This window comes from Silene latifolia, chromosome 5 (genome assembly GCF_048544455.1).
Source record: "Silene latifolia isolate original U9 population chromosome 5, ASM4854445v1, whole genome shotgun sequence".
NCBI classification, from domain to species: domain Eukaryota; kingdom Viridiplantae; phylum Streptophyta; class Magnoliopsida; order Caryophyllales; family Caryophyllaceae; genus Silene; species Silene latifolia.
The window spans coordinates 64082912-64104786 of NC_133530.1; the positions used below are offsets into that span (position 1 = coordinate 64082912).

Below are 21875 nucleotides of genomic sequence, written 5' to 3' on the forward strand. Positions count from 1 at the left end.
CGATACGGTCGAAAGTATTTTTACGCCACCGAGCGTGGCTTTCAACGAGACCGCTGCATATCCACAGATCGGCTGGCCGTGCAGGTGGCTACGTCCCTAGATTGGCGACTTCGCTGGGGAAAACTAGGACAGTTGTGCCTTTGTGATCCCTAGATGGTGAGACTCGAGCGAGGTCTTGGTTGAAATGCATTAATTGATATTACGGTCATAAGTCGAGTTCCTTTTTCGGGCCCACAACATAACCCTTTTCGACCAATTGGCTCGTTCCGACGGCGTGAGTTTTCTCATCCCCGCGTTTGAATCCCGATTGAGTCAAGCATACCGTTGATGTTACACATTTCTGTTTCGTCAAAAGGCTTTCATTTCCTTCGAGCACGAGGCTAGGGCACACTCCTTACACATTTTGTTTGGATTGCGTCAGTTGTAAAGGGCCTTTTGCGTCGGTTTTTGACTAACGTATATCGAGGGGTCGTATTTGATATGCGTCAGTTGTGGAGCTGACGCAAAAAGTTCAGCATTTGCGTCAGTTGTGTCTTAAAAACTGACGCAAAAAAGCACCATTTGCGTCAGTTGTGTTTTAAGAACTGACGCAATTGTATGTACAACTGACGCAAATGCTTCAACATTTGCATCAGTTCTTTATATAACTGATGCATTTTCTTTATTTTTTGCGTCGTTTGTAATCATAACTGATGCAATTGATATTTTGTTTTAGGACCAATTCATTTTACTCATTTGCATCATTTCGTTCAAAAACCGACGCAATTTATTAATGCTTTTTTTTATATATAAAAATTTGCTACCGAAATTACATAAAACTCACAATTCGAATACCAACTTAAAAACCTGCAACAAGAAATCCAACCAACCAATAATACATCACATGTAAAACAACATTACATCTTATTCAACGCAACAAAAACGTTCCAAATACAATCCAAAATACAAATAATCCCACAAACGTCCTAGTTACTGAGCTAATCTATACTAAATGTTCTCTAAACATCTAGTTAACTTACATAAAACTATATTACCTGTGTCTAGATTACAAATGACTGAGTAATAAAGCTAACTTAAGATACACATATGTCATTTAACACCGGCTGAAGCGACCAGGTACAACACTCACTTTTGCGAGCGAGCTCCATGTGAACTCTGATGTGTGTTGCGTGTCCCTTTTGATTTCCTATAGCATGATTTCGTCTGGTGAATATGACATCTAAAAAATAATGGCAGAAAGGCATCACCCATACAACCTATCCTAGTAGTGTTCCCTTAACAAATCAACAGGGAAAACACCTTCTACCAAATTACAATCAGACCGATATTCATTAACAGAACAAACATTGACAAATAAGAATAAGAATCTAAATAAAACCAATACTCAAACACCAGCTCTTCTCTTTAGTCTTCATTCATATGACCATCAAAAACACCCATAATTCTTCTTCTGCAATCATCTTTAACTCCTTGAATCAAACAAGAAGGGTGAATCAGGTAGTGTTCCAGTCTAATTGTACAATGTAAGCTAACTACTATTCACAAGAAACCATCAAACAAGCAATATGTGTCTGGAAAGTAACCAATTTAACCAAACAACCTGTTTTCTGCCATACACCCAGACTGGCTTAAAGGCCAACACTAATTTTTACTCCATCCTCGTACCCTGCTTTACTGAAAAACAGAATGTTTTTAGCTTTGCAAAAGGTTACTGTGTGTTTTGAAAATAACAGCACAATGAAGTTCTCAAGTAGTTGATATGACAGTGCATTCTTCAGCATGTAATGAAAGACGATTTGGGAAATAACATGGTAAAAGTATGAGCTGGAGACATTTTTTTACCCATTTAACCAAATTTTCGTTGGACTGTAGCGAATACGAATATGTGTCTCCATAACAAAGAATCATCATCTTTCGGGAAACCATGAGAACAACTTCACCCTACAATGTTAAGAAATAACAATTAATGTCGGTTTTTGTTGGTACCAACTTTCAGATTCCCAACTTAAAAAGATATCCGAAATAGATTAGAGGCTTGGACCTTAGACTCTAACTCCTAGTAATTTTTTAGTTTGAAATCACATGCAATTTGTTACAGGCATATATTTTAGTGAAATGGTTGCGACGCAATTTTTTCCATAAAGAAGGAGAGTCGGAGAGGCTAGTCACATTTGAAGATAAATCTTGGTTGGGCTAATAGCATATGAAGATAAATCTTATCTTCATACACAACCCACACGAATACCAATATGAAGATAAATTCTCAAGGACAAGGCGGAGGCGGTTGTACCAAGATGTTATTTTAAAACTACAACACTTCAAAATCAAGAAAGACACGGGTGTATCAAAACAAATGCACTGTAAATCGTACTGGAGATCATCATGAAGAACTGATTAGTGAACTGACCTAAGGGTGAGCTGATTGATCAAGAGTCCATCTGGCAAGGAGTACTGGAGATGCAGAGATTAGCGATGGGGGTAATATGAGGAAGCTGTAATCAACAAGTATCATTACTGCAAGGTAATCTGCCAAAAACTACAGCTCAACTGAAGGCACCTGCAAACTAGAAATAAAACATTAGATTTTGACTAAAGTGGGGCTAAAAGAGCATTGGGAGAACAGGTTGCGTAAATTTTATTTGGGATAGGATATTAAATTTCTACTAAACAGTGTGAAATATTCTCCTTTGTTTCGATTTATCTGCTGGTCTAAATCAATATCAATATATTCAAATAATTCAGTTTAAGATCAACAATGGATGAAGCTATTGTTTATCCCATTCTTGTAGTTCTTTATCTTGTCAAGAATCTACTTCAGGTTTGTTCATGACTTTTGGGCTTTGATCATTTGTTGCTTAGATGAACCTCTGAATAGGTCCTTATCGCAACTATTTGTTTTCTCCCATTTTTCTCTTTTTGTTGAGCAGTATTATTTCTTTGCCTATGTAGATGCTCGCGGATATCCGATACAACAGCAAAATAAAGCATACAACCTTAAGAGCATCGTGAAAACAAAAGCAACTGATTTCAGTCCCATACAACCACTATACCATTCATTATTAGTAAAAAGCAATGCTTATGAATTTACCATTATAGTGTAAAAGCACACACAAGTGACCTTATTATAAACATTATAAAATCAAAGCAAAATCATCATACCAGTAGAAAGTGTAACCCAAGCGCGTGTTTTCTTCACCATCGGTCCATCCACTAATTCTTTATCATCATCAATCAACCTGGTTGCTTTCAAGTACTGTTCATTATGAAATATATTATAAGAATCAAATTAAATTGAGTTTGACGATTTTAAGAATGGTATACCTTCTCAATCCTTATTGTGCCCAAGTTTCGAGCTCCTAGTGCACATTAAAGCATTCATTAGAAAAGTTTCATCAGCTCCCCTTGGCTCCATGTAATATGCTTTATAAGAGGTCTCGACAAATATAAGTTCAACATTTTCGTGACAGATATAGGAACAGCCATTAACAAGATTAAAAATAATAACTTTACTAAGAGATTACAAACAATATAATTTATGAGACGAGACTCACCCAAGCTAAAATTTCGTTGATTTTACAACACACTTTGTGTGGTGAAAAACAAGAACAAAAAACTAAACACTAATACTTTTGCAGATGTTTTTCGTCTCCCTAAGCGATCTACAACTCAACCTAGTCGAAAGATGTACACACTATAATAAGGTTTACTAAAGTTTAGCTATCCTGAAATATTGAATGAAACTAGTAAAAAGCTAAAAATATTTACCGGATTAAGTTTGTTTGATGTGAAATAGAGTAAACCTTAGGACCCCATCGCCTCAGTGCATCTTGCAGCTTCTCAAACTAAGTTGGAAAGTAGTGACAAATAAGCATACTATTGAGCAACGCAACACATATAGGCTTCAATGGACGAGACATGCTGGAGTCGAAATTTAATTTAACAACTAATCGTAGCACTAACACCAAATAAGAATCCTAACCTTAGTAGCAGAAGACAAGCTATATTCTTTTTGGAGTGATTGGTGGTACAATGCAACGAGTTTCTCTAGCTCATTTGGAGAATACTCTGTTGATTTTGAATACAGTCCCAAATTGCAACCCTTTATAGTACCTAAGAGGCAAGATTTAGAAAAAAAAAAACATATTTAGATTTCAACCTCCACAATCTTGGCTTATTCAGATGAGAGACATGAATATATTTTAAAAGAAGAAAGGAAATAGCATTAGAAAGCACCTATAATTGTCAGGGTTCATCGAAAGTAACATCAGGTACAGTTTTGCAAGGTCAGTGTTTTTAATCAACATTGGAGGCAACGACTACCTAAACAACTATTTCATGCCTGACCGATATGTCACCATTAGAAACAACTACCTACATTCATATAAAAATCAAGCTGATATGCATATGAATAACAAGGTCGGAACATAGCAAGGAGGAGGCAGCAGGCCTAGCCGAGAAAAGTTTCTACTTTTTTCCAACCTAGTTTGATGATGAAAGATATAAAATGATTCCCTCTTGTAAAAGAGAACACTGAGCACCAGCTAACCAATGTTAAATGGGCAGCAAAATCATGTTTATGAAGAAAATAGTATTGGGATACATATGGCCAGTATGGGTGTAAATTAAGGGGAGTTCATTTAACAAACCTTCGAAATTAATATATTTCAATTCAGATAAAGTTCGTGTTCGTCTTATAGTTGATATTTTTTCGGTTTAAGGATGTATCACACCATTTATACTCGTCCTAAATAAGATCAAATATTCTCATTTATTTGAGATGAGTACAAACCGTGAAAACCAGTAAACCATTACCAATCAATCTTAAAATAGAAGATTGTCTTAACAAATTTCGAAGAGAATCAGGTGTCGAATATGATTGGCAGATATATCGAAACTACTTGTGGAACTTAGTCCCTAGAGTAGGTCTTTGGTTGAGATGACACTCGCCATTAAAGCATGGACTAGACCACCATGGATAGGTCTAGCAGTGTTATATGGGTTCAACTTAGTTCTGGCCTTCTGGGAATCCATACACTTTTCCTCTGTACTCCCTTACCTTGAAATTTGTACTTGAGCTCAGTCAGCAGAAGACACATGAACTTGACAAACCTTAAACAGCATTAATGTAGCAGAAATTAACCCACCCTAACCAACTAATCAAAATAGAAAACCCCCAATTTCACCTAACCCTAACCCTAAAACAATTCTCGATTTACATTCAATTAACATTAACAAATCAATTACTACACAAAATTGTTTGTAAACAACAATAATAAACCCTATTAAAAGAACTTACAACAAAAAAAATCAAGTAAAAATCATACCAATATCAAATTAGGAATTAGATGAGTAGAAGAGAGTGAGACGGCGGCACTGGGGTCGCGGCGAGTCAGCGGCGAGTCGTCAGTGGGTAGGCGGTGGGTTGGCGGTGGGTTGGCAGTGGGGATTGAAAGAGGGAATGTTGGAAAGAGGGTGTTAATGTTTTGTCGAAGGAAGGAATGGGAAATGGAGTGTGTTGAATCTGTTGATGAGTTAATATGTGAATAGGGGGTGTATTTGCATCGGTTACAGGAACAAATGATATAAAAAATCGTAATATTAAATAAGTCGGTTTAGTAAAATAACTGATGTATTTGATCAAATATATCGGTTTTCTTAAGAACTGGCGCATTATATACGTCAGTTTTTTTTCCAAAACCGACGTATTAAGCTTACCTATAGGGCTAAATAGCATTCCCGCCAAAACTAAGTACTTTTTGCGTCAGTTTTTTTAGAACCGACGTAAATTGACTGACGCAATAGATGGTTTTTCTACAAGGCTGATGTGTGAAAGCTGTTGTACAGTTCAGTTCTGACCTGAACTCACTCAAAGGCCTATAACTGAATATCCAGACATGATCTTTGAATGATTCAAAGTGAAGGAGGGATCTAGTTCATTTATACTTCATTTGGTGTATGGGAGGCTTCCTAGTTCCTCCTGAAAATCAAGTTATGGCTCCTGCAATGAAGGTTTGATTCCAAAATGCTGTGAAAAGGTCTGTTTTGCATTTGTGTGCAGCAAGGGCCTTCTTGTCCATTTGTCCTAGCTTGAATGACACGTCCAGGGATACATTTTGACCCTTAAATAATCCCGTGTCTTTGAGCATCAGAAAATAAGAAAAGGAGACGCTTACATGTGATCAAAATCAGTTTACTTTTGAGGAGACACTACAACAGCTTGTCCTCTTCTTCTCTTTGTCTCCTCTTTTATGTTCTCTACTGCAAGGACCAGCTTTGGGCCATAAATGAAGACACTGCAACAACTCTTATTTGTCCTAATAGTTGAAATTCAGATCCTATCATTTGTCCTCTTACTTTATTCAAAAATCAACCCTTAGATTAAAGTACCTTTACATCAATGGTTAAATTTCTTTTTAGGGTTTTATTTGCTGCATTTGTAAGCTCTATATAAAGAGTCATTCTCCTTTGTAATATTCAGATTATGATTGAATGAAAAAAACCTGAGAATTTCTTCTCAAAACCAAATCTTTTCAACTTGTGCTAGTCTGTAGTTGAGAGTCAGGCCTGATAACATCATGTGCTTAGATTGTGGGTGTTGATCAAGGTTTGTTAGTGAAGATAAACAATTCTATTCCTTGACTGTGAATTGTTTGCCTTTGCTGTTGATTTGAATTGGGTTTACCTATGCTTAGTTTGTAGTAAATTTAATTTAAATTGTCCAAATTGTTAACTTATTTTCCTCTGAATCTTCTATGGAAATTAAGTTGATAATTATATCCTTGTTTATTTGTTGCATTTATTTTCAGAAAATCAATTCTCAAAACAAATAGCTTCAAGGTCCCTTGTTTGCTCAGAAACTTGAATATAGTTTGCACATTTGTTAAACTCAGCTTGCACATTTGCTAAATACAGTTTGCACATTTGCTCGAGTTTCTTCAGAAAATTCCCTCTATTTTGAAAATGTTGTTACTCTGATTCTAGACAGCCCCTTAGCTTGTTTGTCTCAACTTTAAATCCTTCAATTTATAAGAAACCCATATCATTACACTGCATATCTACTCACACATACTAGCTATTACTAAAGTAAACATGTTGAAACTTGAAACACAAGAATATGTAAACATGATGTAGATAGAAAACTCAACTAATTGTGAAAACAAATGAACAAAAAGAAGATTAAAACAAAGAAAAGGGAAGGAATTATACCAACAATGGAAAAGGTGCAAGCTTGGATTAATAACGAAGGTGAATTTCTCCAATCTTCAATTACAACCCAAATAACAAAGGTAAAGTATCAAACTTAAGTAGATCTAAACTAATTTGAAGAGTAATTAAAGCTTAATTAGGGAAAGATTAGTGCTTGATTATCAAAGGACTACAAACTGAACAAGGGAAATTCAAGATCTAGGTTGTCCCTAAAAACACTTAACGTGGAGTATTTATAGTGTTCTTCAAAATTAGGTCTTAATTGAGGGGAAGGGGAGAAATATCGTGTCGTACTCCCGGGCACCGGGACTTTGACCAGATCTAGACGCGCCTTTGCCTTGACTTGAATACTTGGGAGAAACTGTTGTGGGAGCCGAGTTCCCGACCGCCAATGTCTCGACCGGCACCACGAACAAAATTTATTTGGCCATATTCTTCAAAATGACTAAGCGTGTGTTCTCAGCCGTGTGACCGGCTGAGGACACGTTTTCTCCGTTTTCACTTTAATCTTTTTGTTGAGGTGTGTTGGGAGCTGGGGTGGCGGTTGCCGGCCGGCTCAGGGCGCTCCTTAACTTCCTTTCCTCCTCCTTCCATGCTAATCATCCAAATATGTCCTTTGCTTGCCCATTTCCTCGTTTTCGGCCTAATACCTACAATTTGGAACGGAAACTCATAGTTTGGGAATAAGGGCACAAAATGCAATTAAGGTGTGGATAAATCGCAATAATTAGGGCCAAAATACATGGTAAAGAAGGGTGAAAATGGTATAAATTAGACACATATTAAATCGGAATAACATTAGCTACCATTATTGTACCACACTTACACCATTCAAATAACACACACTTACACCAACAAATTGCATTAGTCTAAGAAAGAGGCTAATACAATTAGACAAAGCAAGCAAGAGAGAATTACTAATGTACAAGTATAAAGATTGAGCATAAGATATCTACTTTGAATCAAATAGTCATGTTTTCCAAAATAATCATCATTACAGCATTGGTTTATGCATTTAGTGTCAGCTTATATATAACGAGTTGAATCCTAAGATAGAATTTTAGAATCACTCCATATAATATAAGATTACAAATTCCGAAATTGAACGACTTATTATAATCTTATCTTTATTAATACAAAAAAATTTAAAGCATTCTTATGAAGCCACATCACCATATGTATTTTTTTTTTCTCAAAAAAATAAGTAATGGTGGGCTCCACCACTTTTATTTAATTTGCCTCCAATTAGTTTTCTTTGTAAGTTTACGTATATATTTTACTTTTATTTCTTTCTCTGATCTATTGTTGTAGTATATTGAGTTTGAGGTAAAGAACATGAGAGAACGTTGGATTTAACAAACGGATTAAACGGACGAGTTAGGGAGCTGATAAATACAGGAAAAAAATATGGGTTGGGTGTATTTTAGGTCGTGTAATAACATGTCAAATACATGCGGGCTTCAAGTTGGTTTAGGTCTAAAAAAGGGTAGTTCAACGCCTATTTGTATCATCTTTTAAAAACTTTTCTACTATGTTGTTTTAATATAAATCTGTAATTTACCAACTTGAAATTTTTATAATAGGTACATATTCACCTAGATGTTTACATTTATATTATTTTATATTATTTGGTGAACACTATTTTAATAAAACATAAACATCTAGGTTAATAGAAGGGGGACTATTTTGTAGAAAGTAGTAATACTATTTGATATGTAGCTATTGTCGATTTTTTTAATATAATATATAATCCTCACATTTGTGTGCTTGATGGCGGGGCCTAATTAAGAAAATTGATAGTTGTCGAAGTCAATAACCAAGTACTTCGTAATACGATGAAATGATGTGACTTCGTCAACTCCAAGTGTTGGATAAATCGATCGTAAAAACAAAGTGAAATGTGCGGGTAATATAGACGTGAGATCTAATTTCCAAATAATTTGAACAAAAAATAAAAATTGATTGATCTAAATTTAAAATGTAATAATAACTCTAGATTTATGTTTTCTTCCATTTCTTAAAATTTCTTTCGTATAATATGAGAAGTGAGAAGAAAACTATATTATGAAGGGAGTAATAAAAGTTATGACATTTATAAAATATGTTTTATTAAACATATGCAATATCGCGTCTATGTACAGGAATTGTTAATTAGTACTAACACGTACATCGCAAATTTACAATTATAGAAAACAGACTCGTGCAATTTACACGGGTATGAAACTAGTTGAAAAGAAATTGTAGCACCAAATTGAACTATCAGCACCTGATGAGTGCTTTACATCCCTTTATAACAAAAAGAATAAGCCAAACTTTTCCCGCTCAAAGTTTTTAATAAGGAATTCGGCCTTCATAAATTAATGATTTTATGAAAATATTCTGTAGCCCATAAGTGATTTTCATCTTTAGATCTTTGCAATATGATTTTTGTCACACAACAAATCTACCTACATAAAAACAATCAAATTATATTATTATACTGTACAAGATTTAGTATTATTAACATTTATAGTTAAGTATTATTTTTAAGAATCCCCCTATACCTAAGCAATTAAGTCTTATACCAATTTTTTTTCCCTCTCAATGCAATAAACAGTATAACACAAAGATCTTCAACTTCAAACGTATACAAACCAAACATTGGCCGCACCAGAAATATTCACAATTAGATCATTTCCTCTATAATTTAAAATATATCCATTGTTAATATTGCTACCAATAAAATTTTGCGTATATAAATCACCAGAATATAAATAATTTTTTTCACCACAAAAATTCCATCACAATATCTTCAACTATTTGTTTTTGTATTAGTAATATGTAGTACTAGTTTTAATCCCGTGCACGAAATGCACGGGTTATCTTTTTAAATATGTTTTTGAGTATATGGTAGTCGATCCTTTAATAGTTAGCCGTAATTTTTTTTATTAAAATTTGAATAACACTGAATTAAAATGATATATCGTCTTATAGTTTCAAAGTTGTGCAAATCTAATTGAACATGATTAATTGTCCAATTGTTCATCTAAATAAATAGGTATTCAAGAGTTTTGTTATAGTGAATATCAACCGTTTAAATATATTACAAATATTCACATATTTATTTGTAAAAAAGATTTCCTTGTTACTTATTTCGATAATAAACTTGAATTATAATATGCGTAGTCTATTTCTCTATTTGTCCTCATCGTTTGTTTGTTTCTTTTATTCTTTGTGAGGGGTATTTTAAGCAAATGCAAATTTTGAAATGGAGGGAGTATATAATTTTAATGTCACGTCATTGTTGTATGATTAAATTTTTTATAATTATTTTTATAAAAGATTAAATTAACGAAACTGAAGTCTCAATTTGTAAACTGAGTTAATGATCTAGCCTCGTAACTAAATCAGCCCAAATGTCAACACCGTATCCGCTAAATACCAATCAAATAAAACAAAATCATCACAAATCGAGTTAATGAGTATAAAATTTATCCGAACTAAATAAAAAGACATACTCCTTTGAGTAAGTCTCCTCTAAAATGGATACATCTTTTTAATTATTAAAACTGGTAAAATACCATCTCACTTGTGTATATAAGACAAATCTTATGTTATTCCCTATGCACTCTAGTCTCTACTTTTGTTTTATTCTAACTATACTTGACTCGTCTTAAGATAAAAACGGATATTAACCGTATTAACTGAGAAATTTGTGTAAATCTTTCACTCACTAAAAAAGCGCACATATATTTGGGTCAACTCATACATTTACGGTCCATATATTATATGATAATATTTAAGTCGACTCATTCATCTCATATAGGTCCATATTATATACCCTAAATTTTTGCACAATATATATACACTCCCTCATTCACTAATTGCCCTAAATTTAACACTTTCGATCACTCTCTTAGTCTTTCCACCGCTCCCTCCTCTCAATAATCAATTTCATCTCATATTTTCATTTATTTGCTCCCTCATCATTTTTAGTCCTCCCTCATCTCGTTGATTACCATCACCCGTTTTATTTAGAGATCTGCAAAATTCTAATCTTATCATTCAATTTAATAGATATAACTATACTCCCTCTCAATATTTTGATCAATTTTTCATAAAATTATTTTTATCAAATTTTAATCTTATCATTGTTTTGGATGGCCATGCAATTACATGATAAATAAATATTGAAGAACAATATGAAATTGTGATCAAGATTTTAGTATTGTATATTATCTCAACGAAAACCGAGCTTTAGTATTTCCAAGTATTGATTTTTTAATCCTTATTTCTTTTTTTTTGCATGTAGTATTTTATATGATATTTTGGTTTTCTTATATATTTTTTTAGTTACTTTTACACTAATCTTCAATAATTATGATGTCTTTCAGTCTTATTAAAAATTTTATTTTTACATATAATGATTGTTGTTTTTGAATTACTTTTTCACTTTTTTTTTTTTTTTTTTTTTTTTTTTTTGCGTCTTGAAATGTATTTTCTGATATTTTTTCCCAAGAAATGAGTTTTTTTTACCTTTTTCGATTTTAATAATTTTTCACTTTTTATTTAATGTTTTTTTTGCATATATTTCGATTATTAATATTTTAATGTCCTTATAATTATTTTTTTATGCAAGAGTTTGCATATCTACCATTTACTTTATTGTTTGCAAATCTACCATTCAAGTTAAAGACGATTTAAATTTTGTGGTCTAATTTTGTTGTTTTCTACAATTTTCAAATTCGTGGTCTTAATTTTTTTTATTTTTTTTTTACGTTTTTTTTTTGCCAAGGAATGCTATTTTATTTTAATTTTATGTTTTCTACCGATTTTATCAACCAAAAACAAAACGATTTTCGATAACAATTTTTTTTTTTATACTCTGTTCTGATTATATTGGTAGCATTTTAGGAAGTGTAATTGTGTTGCCTATGATTCTACATAGTTTGTATGTGATTATATAATCTATAGTTTTATATAATTCCTATAAATTAAGATCATAAGATGACTTAGGAGATTATGCATTATTTATTACTCCGTAATAATTTATATTTACGTACAAACATAAACATAAACATTTACGTACAAAACACGGTGGTTTTTTAGAAATTAATTCAGATTCTTTCTTTGTGGGTCCCACATTAGCTATTTATAAAAAAAAAAAAAAAACTGTATTTGATGACGTGGGTGAATATGGATGCTTTAAATGTTTCTGTATTTATAAAGATAAGATTACTAATGCAAAAAAGTGAAAACATTATTTTAATAACTCAAAAATCGTCTTTTTAAATGCGGGATAAGTTATTTTAACCTATTTTCAATACGTTTTAATTACATTTTACATCTAATTTAGTTGCATTATTAATGTCATAAATTAGTTGCATGTAATAATATAATAATAATAATTAATTAATAATAATAATAATAATAATAATAATAATAATAATAATAATAATAATAATAATAATAATAATAATAATAATAATAATAATAATAATAATAGTAGGAGGTTAACACAAAAATAACTCAACTTTAAATGTCTTATGATTATAGTGTAAGCTTTCTTTTCTACCTCTTACTAATATTATATTAGTAGAATATAACATCAAATTAAAAATACAATTAATTTATGCAAATAATTTAATTGACGTCTATATATAAATACAAAATCGAAAAAATACCGTACTTTAGTACGGAATCTACACTAGTATAAGAATATAAGATTCTGCGTGTACCCGAAACGAACGAACGCTATGTAGACTATAGTGTACTCCGTAATAGATAAGACGAGAGCAAAGTCAAAAAAACCATGAAAATTCAATTGCTTTGTCGTATCAATCTTTATCATTTCAAATGCTCCCATAAACCCTAAAACCTCAACATATTCAGTGATTTGTGCAAAATCGAAATAAGAACGAGTACCCATTTACATAAAATTAAGAAAATTTTGAACCACGAAAGGCCAATTTCCTGAATCTGAAAAAGTACACAGCCAAAACTGGGGGACTTTCCTCCTCACTAAAGTACAAAATGCAGCTGAACTATCATTACAACATTGTCCAGCTCATAAACCCTAGATTAACTTTACACTAATAACATATGCAGAACTAATATCGACTTCTAGTCCTTAGTACCTAGTCAATCATGAAAATATCAGAAAGTGTCTTGTAAGGCAGTTTTACATAAGTATTATTGTGAATCACACAGCTATTTACCCAAAATACCCCAATAAAGGTTGTCAATACTTGGCAAATCCGAATAGTAGTTTTTTATATTGGTATTTCGGTAAATAACATGCAGTCTTACAATATCTTACTGTAAAACCGTCTCCTACGCCTCTGCAACAGTAACTACTTCTTCATCGGTTGAATCAGGTGAGACCATCTCTTCTGTTGGTGGTTCACTTTCAGAAACCTCCCCTTCTGGAGCCTTTGTCGGGCACATCTTTTCTATAAGTTTCTGTGCAAGTTCATCCCTCACATTCGGATTCTCAGCTAGATACTTATTGATAGCATCTTTCCCGCGGATTTGTATGCCGTTTATTCTGTAAAAACCACCACCACCCTTATGAATCAGCTCGTGCTTTACAGCTAGGTTAAGAAGCTCGGCATCCCGACATATTCCCTTGCCAAACTCGAGTTCAAATTCTACAGTTCTGAAGGGAGGTGCATGTTTGTTCTTTATGACTTTCACTAGGACTTGACTTCCAACAGTCTGCAGAATATCACATTTACATGAATAAATTAAAAACAAGGTAACAGAAAGGTGGTAAGCAGAAAACGGTACATACAGACATTATATTCCTTTTTTAGTTTTGATGAGATATAACAGAGTATAAATCTGTGTGAAATGGTGCCAAAAGACTTGGTATTCTTTAGCTTTGGAGTATGAACTGATCTTCCATTCTATATATTGGAAAGTCGCATGACACAACTCTCGATCGTAAGTTTTATCATGGGTTCTAATCCCCCTCGACTCATCATACATAAGAACCTTTTCAGGCACTTGGGTTCTGTTCTTGTTCATATGAAATATATCTTCTGCTTTGAAATGTAGTACAATTATGCGTCAAAAATGATGTACGATTAGCTATTTACATTGGAAGATGAGATAATTTAACCTTTTTGGTTTTGACATAATCATAATTACCAGGTGGAGTAGTGCTTGTCTGGGATTATATACATCAGAATGAGCACATAGTACACCTGTCAAAAGCTGACTTGACTCGAAAAATCGACCGAAACCCGCACGAAAATAACTCAAAAATAACCCGCTCTTTTCAAGACAAAAATGACCCCACCCGATAATAACCTGCACATCTAGGGTCAAGACCCGTTCAACCTTAACCGTGCGACCTGCTTCCCGGCCCGTAAATAGGTAAATTTATTGAAAGTTTGTACTTAAAACAAATATAAAATGATAAAAATAGTCTAAAACTTTCAAAATTTTGAAATAATGTTTATATTTGTTTTAAAGCATAGTTCTTCCACATGATTAATTACTCAAATGATTATCATGAGAATATAGTCATTGTTCATAATTGCACTTACTAATATGATAAAGTAAACTAGATAATTATAAAAATTAAAAATGACTATGTTCATAATTAAAAATAATGAAAATAAACATTGTAAAAAGCACATTTGACATAATTTACAAACCAAAAATAGACCGGACCCGTATTCTACTGAACCCAAAATGACCGAATGTTAACCCGAAATGACCGAACCTATAATCCGCCCGCCCAATCCATTCGAGAGTTCTAGTAATAAGTCACTTACATGTGCAAACATGAAACATGAGATCATTTAACCTTTTTGGTTTTGATATATAATCCTAATTACTAGCTGAGATAGTGCTTGTCTGGGATTATATACATCAGAATGAGCATATAGTAACAGGGAATTTAAATGTGCAAACATCAACACTTCCAAAAAGTTATCAATGAATATGAACACATACTAACAGGTCACACATAGGAATGGACGAATGGGTTCTTAGGCCAATACCAGCAAGCATAAGAAATATAACCTCACTCTTGACTTCTAGACTGAAAATGCATGCAGATGCAATCAGTGGATCCCACACAACACAAAATCACTTTCGCCATGCAATCAACAAGAATCAAATCAAACACATTCATTTCAAGCCATGATGCTAAATCTTTCTAGCTCATCCAAATCACACAGATACTAAGAAGCCATGGTGCTCTTATTTGCTTTGCAGATAAAAATTTAGTTCAAGATTTGTCATAAAACAGTTGCAGGCAGTCTACAGGAAATCCCCCTCCATAAAATAAAAACTGAGAAATTATTAATAAAATAAGGGTTTTTCTAACCTATGCCCACTAGGCATAGGATAAGAAACCAAAAATAGAAAGAAATAAATGCATTTTCTTGTAAATAAAAGTAAAAGTAATTGATATTACAATTTCCCATAAAAATATCGTTTATTACTTTCCGTTTTGAGTTTCTTATCCTATGTCTAGTGGGCATAGGTTAGAAAAACCGATAAAATAATAAAGAGAAAAAAAAATTGCAGATAATACAAGAAATAGCTAAAGATACCATTTTATTACATCCATATAATAAACAAATTTAGGATTATACCTCTTCTCCTTTTTTTATAAGCCCTATTCTCTTAATGTTCAAGCGCACTGATGCATAGAATTTCAAAGCATTGCCTCCGCAAGTAACCTCAGTAGGACCAGAAAATCCAGCAAAAGTTGATATTTTTGCCCTTACCTGAACAAATATCATTTTTCATTAACTTCAATGTGGCAACTTTGCGAATAAATAACCCAATTGGACAAGACAACTAGTAGAGGGACAAGATTGCCCCCATGTTACATAGGAAACTCTGGGAAAGGGGAAAAGAATTGAAACGTCAATAAATTGGAGGGAGAGAGAACCCACAACGAACAAACAAAAGGAGAAAAGCATTGTTGTTAGCAAGCAGGACAGAGGCAGCAGATTTAACCAACGTTCTTAACAACTGTAACGTTATGTATCATCTTTGTATTGTCAAAGCAAATTACAATTAGGCCTCAATCACATCACAACTCTTAATATGCGTGGACCATGGTTATTAAATACTTTCTATGACAAGGTACGTTACTTCGACTGTTTTATATCCAACCCTTTCCATTCCGACACTTCTCTTTATTACAAATTTAATGTTAAGCATAATATGAACTCACTCAAGGGCCTGGATGACAAAAATAAAGAAGACTATGTACAGAGCATTTAGGATTATGTTTAATTTTATACGACACATTTTTCAAACACCTCTACGTTTCACTTTCAATAACATTATTACAAATTTATAGATATATCTCAATTCTGAATACATGTCCCTGCACCCGCTTCCTGTCAGGAAAATTGAGTCATGGTGAGCCCAAAAATTGGATGTGTACCCGAATAACATAGATGATCAGAGCAGAAATCAGAATATAATTGAATTTATTCTACAATATTTCTTCAGGATACCGAGAAAGACAGTATAATTAGAGACACTGAATCACTACCTGATTCAGAAATAACAATATACACTGTGATTGTGACAAGGAATGGCTTAATTTGCGAAGTGCTTGACTCATCAGTCTTGCTTGCATTGCCATGTGTGCATCACCCATTTCACCATCAAGTTCTCCCTTTGGAACAAGGGCAGCTACCTGCAATCAAGAATAGATAATAAAGATGAAAATGCTGTTGATGATGCGTAAGATTTCATAACTAGACAACTCGACAAATTCACCAGTTATAGAACATAATAATCCTGTAATCCAGAGTGCCAATCAAGCACATAAACAAAGTTGTTTATCAAGAGGTTAAGCCAGCACTTCAAACACTGGACAGACAAGGCGGACAATGCATCACTTACAACTAGACGGGCTAGGCAAAGAATTGTTTTGCCTGATGGGATTGGTACATAAAATCGTAGTATATAATGCAGGCCAGATATTCCCTTAGTCGCATTTTACTATTGGGCCAGGCCAGGAACAGCTAACAGCCAAAATGAAACCTTCATCCCACCACATACTAAATGAAATGAACCTTTGAATGTACGAGTAATTAATTAGGCTCAGGCAAAGGAATTGAAACATCAATTTTTGAAGTCAGCACCAACACCTTTAGTAACAATTATAAACTTAGAAACAACATAGAGAAAAGGATGATTCGTTACACTATCAACCACTACAACATCAACTGAACCACTTCGAATGAGGGTGTCCACGAGGCTAAGGGCCTGTTCACCGCAATCAGGCTGAGAAAGCAGCAAATTTTGCGTGTTAACACCAATAGATTCGGCAAGAGCTGGATCAAGAGCATGCTCAGCATCAATGAACGCACAGTAGCCTACATTGTTAAAAAAGATATTAGAAAAAAGAAAAAGCAAGAAAAAGACCACAGATGTAAGACCTGAATTATTAAAATGCTCGGCGTTTGTCACATACTTTTATTGAATGGTAAATTAGATTAATTTATTACATGTAGATATTTATTATCGGAGTATGTTCGATATGATTAAGCAACTATCTAATAACAAAATTATTTTAATATAACAGGTACATATAATATATTTATACAAATCTGTTATTCAAATAATCAGTTTCTATATATATATATATATATATATATATATATATATATATATATATATATATGGCAAAATCACCACTGGCCAGTATTCATTGAGCAACTAGCCAGCCAAATATGATATTATCTATCCATAAGCATAAGAGACCAAAAGGACAGATGCTGGTATTTGTGGGTAATCAATAATGAAGCGAGCTAGAAGGGACTAAATGTAAGGGGATGAAGTAACTCTAATCTCTAAGTAAGCACTTTTGAGTGAAATAGTAGTGTGATAGAAACAAAGTGAAACAACTGACTTAATCATATGATTTTGGTTGAGTATTACATGATAATTATTGCCATAGTTGACTGAATCAATTAGAGTAGTCAAGAACTTTTGACCTGCAACCAAGAACAGGCAAATTTTTATACTTTTCTTGTACAGTTCGACATGCAACCTGATTATCCAAATGACAAAATCCATCAAACTTGACCCGGCCAGCTTTGATAAGGAAAAAAAAGGAAACGTGTATTTAAAAAGACTGTAGAATTATCATAAATAAATGCTAGTATTTTATTATAGTGCTTGCTTTAATTTAAAACATACAGATAATAAATATAATTAAAATATTAGAATTATATAATATTAAAATAAAAATTTAAGAAAACATGGTACGAGTATTTTTTTTTTTTTTTTTTTTAGACATGGGAAAGAAAAGGTGAAAATGTAGTTTTGACCAGTATACTGATCCTACTATGTGTTTGACAAAATAGTATAACGAACATTTGCTTGATCCATAACTATTATACAAGATCTCTTAAAAATATATCTATATTGAAGGTACAGAAACTTAAGGGTTAAACATCTAAACAAATGCTTTAAAGAAACGAAATAAGGAACTGAGAGGGAAATAAAATGCACTGCCCAAAAACAGAAACATGTGTGTTTTATCACATAAACCTAATGCCCTGAATGCAGAAAGCAAAGCAGAAGACACTGTGGTTTACTACCGACCAGGTACAGACGTACAGTAAAAGAGCTCCTTGCATACCTAGTGTCAACGGATTAAATTACCAAAGCCAAGATATACAGAAACTAAACAAGAATAACGAGGTTACTCAGAGTGAAAAGACAAATTGGTGTTCAAGAGAAGTAACTGTCATCTACAAACTGATACGTCGAACAAATTCCAAGACAGGAATCACAGGACAGCCAAAACAGATAAGAAACCAAAACCTGTTGCTATTGTTTATGACAAGAATTGAAGCAGGAAACTAAATGCTACAAGCAAACCTCCAAGCTTTTGTGCTTCAGCAATTACATGAAGAGCAAGGGTGGTCTTTCCAGAAGCCTCCGGCCCATATACCTCAATCACACGTCCCTGTATAAATCAAAAAAATACGTATAAACACAAGAACAAAAAAAACGTAAAATGAACTCAAACTAAATGCCCCTCATATACAAAGTATATTCATACAAAAGAAGATCTAGAAAAGCAAGTACATCGCCCTTAATATCATCAGAAATTTGGCAAAATCATCCAGGACAAGTTTACTCAATAAATAAACCTACAACATAAGGACAGGAAATCATTTGTTTACGCACAGAAACATTAACAGCGAACAGACCAATGTTAACTTGGCAAAATACCTTGGGGAAACCACCAATACCCAATGCAATGTCCAGGGCAAAAGATCCAGTAGATATCACCGGGACATTTCTAGGGGTCTCAGATCGACCAAGCCACATTATGGAACCCTTTCCAAAAGAAGCAGTGATCTGGTCGATGGCCTGTTGAAGGGCTAGCTCTTTCTTTGACATGTTTTCATCACCTGAATCACTTTTATCTGTTTTTGATTTCCTTTTACCTTCACCACAGAAATAAAGTGTTAGTACTCGAGTGAGCAAAAGTTGATCAAAGCAATTACAACGCAACTGGGCCGACATTATCATCGGTCAGCAACAATAGTATTCAAGAACATGAGTTTAGACACCACATGCTATAGCTAGTACATTCCCCCAAATTAAACATTTCAAAATAAAACTCCCCAAAAATTAATTCTTGAGACTGCACAGTGACTATCAAATAGAGGAAAAGCTACATAGTAAGAGCATGAGAAAGTTTTCTACATTTATCATCTAAACATAAATAACACGGCGACAGTCAAGAAAGGAGTAGTAAAATGAGGAAAGCAAAAGACTTGCACCTTTAGTTGAAAAAGGTTGATACTGAATTGAAGCTCCAAGCATACCTCTCCTGAACCTCTGCAAGCAACAATATTCAAACAATAATACCAAAATCTTCAGTTTTACAAAAGAACATGCATAATAATCAACAATATAGCGAAATTAATCAACAGAACATGCATAATAATTTGTGTTCCTGAAAAATGTTAATCTATGAACAACCCAGTTCATTTTTAGTGGCTTACAAGATTAAAAAGTGAACAAAACAAACCTGAGGGAGTTGCGAGGTGAAAGCACGGCGAAGAAAACTGGACATGGTCGCAGAATAAAGAAGTTATTTTAAAACAAGAACTCAAGAGTTGTTGCAGAATAAGAGGGTTCGAATTAGTAGGTCAGAGTATTTTTGTTGAGAGGGGTTTAAAAACCATTTTTGCGAGGTTAGGGTTTATGTAGCGGAACTAGAGGTGGCAATCGGGTCAGTCGGGTCGGGTTTGGGTCGGGTCACGTCGGATCGGGTTATATCGGGTTTGGTTCATATCGGGTCAGCATACTCTTTCGGGTCGAGTCGGGTCGTTATCGGGTCGGGTCATTTCGGGTCGGGTCGAGTTTGGGTCGGGTCATTATCGGGTCCGGTAACTTAATCGCATTACTATAATTTTTTACCATTAAATTTATTTTTTAACCTATTATTTGGTTTAATTAATTCATTACTAAGTCAAACATATCAATCTAAACACAAAATCACTTACATTTTGATCAAAATTAAGCTTAATAATTATCGGGTCATCAATTTAATCGGGTCAATATCGGGTCGGGTCTGGGTCGGGTTCGGGTCAATGATAGTCGGGTCGTGTCGGGTTACGGGTCGTGTCGGGTCGGGTCGGGTCGGTTTCGGGTCACAATATTTTCGGGTTCGGGTCGGGTTGGGTTTGCTCGAGTTCGGGTCGGGTCAGACTTGCCAGCTCTAAGCGGAACACTCGAAAATTATTGGAAACCGGCCTGCTTTCATTTTTATTTTTTATTTTCTAAAAAGTATTTCAAGTGTTTTCTCCCTCTTTTTATTGAGAGTTGAGAGAGTACAAAATTAAGGTGCGTTTGCTAAACAGTAAATTGAAGGCATTTATAACGAAAGAACTTTTAAAAGCGGGAAAGTAGTGTGATTAATCCTCATAACTTTATACAACTGTGAAATTAACCGCATAACTTTTAATTGGAGTAATTTGGCCTTATAACTTACAATTATCTATACAATACTATTAAAAGGCTAATGTGACATGACAAATTAAATGTGACATGGCAAATGTGACAAGGCAAAATTAAATGTGACATGGCAATATCATAATACACATATTATCAATCTATACAATATAGTTTAAAAGACTATATAAAACATTAAATTTTATTCCATGAGCCATGTTTACAATTAATTTATATTTTGTATTTGATTATATAATATATTTTTAGTGACAAATTACAATACAATATTGACGTCTTGACGGATAATTCTTACTAAAAAAACACACATTAAATGATAATTGAGTTAGTGCCCTACCAAAAAAAAAGTAAAAGCCTATTTGGGGAGGTGTATATCAATTATAAATAATTTTCTATAATAAAAAAATACCACATGAACAGCGAAACTTTTACTATTTCTAATATAACACTGTTTATTTTGAGTGAGACCATTACAAGTAACTAAATTACCCTACAAATTAATATTTACAAATTTTTGCGATCAACTTAAAAATAGTTGAAGCATTTGTGACTTAAAAATTGAGAAAATATTGCGGTCATACAAAAGAACGGTCTCACAAAAAAATTATCTTTATGTAGAATTTAGAACCTAATCAACACAAATACTTATTATAATATTTATGTCATAATAATGAAAAAAATAATGCTCAAAAGTCATGAACTTTGCT

At 33.4% G+C, this 21875-nt stretch overlaps 1 protein-coding gene and 1 long non-coding RNA gene across 7 annotated transcripts; both read right to left on the reverse strand.

Annotated features, from left to right (window-relative positions):
• Window positions 1-886: 886 nt before the first annotated feature.
• Window positions 887-5553, reverse strand: LOC141657474 (uncharacterized). 6 transcript variants are annotated; one of them, XR_012548769.1, is made up of 7 exons: window positions 5325-5553; window positions 3980-4110; window positions 3766-3842; window positions 3322-3356; window positions 3160-3236; window positions 2408-2564; window positions 887-1941 (listed from the first exon to the last, which is right to left on the reverse strand). It is a non-coding gene; the product is annotated as an uncharacterized LOC141657474 (long non-coding RNA). The 6 variants fall into 6 exon arrangements; XR_012548773.1 differs by having other exon boundaries at window positions 2408-2557; window positions 3160-3253; XR_012548770.1 differs by having other exon boundaries at window positions 3160-3253.
• A 7540-nt stretch (window positions 5554-13093) lies between these two features.
• LOC141657476 (DNA repair protein recA homolog 3, mitochondrial-like) lies at window positions 13094-20373 on the reverse strand. The gene is given in 10 exon segments (XM_074464721.1): window positions 13094-13902; window positions 15798-15932; window positions 16715-16861; window positions 17374-17507; window positions 17510-17546; window positions 18112-18167; window positions 19060-19147; window positions 19417-19634; window positions 19974-20031; window positions 20225-20373. Coding segments are annotated over 10 exon segments (1302 nt in total). The 5' UTR covers window positions 20270-20373; the 3' UTR covers window positions 13094-13518.
• Between the last annotated feature and the right edge of the window lie 1502 nt (window positions 20374-21875).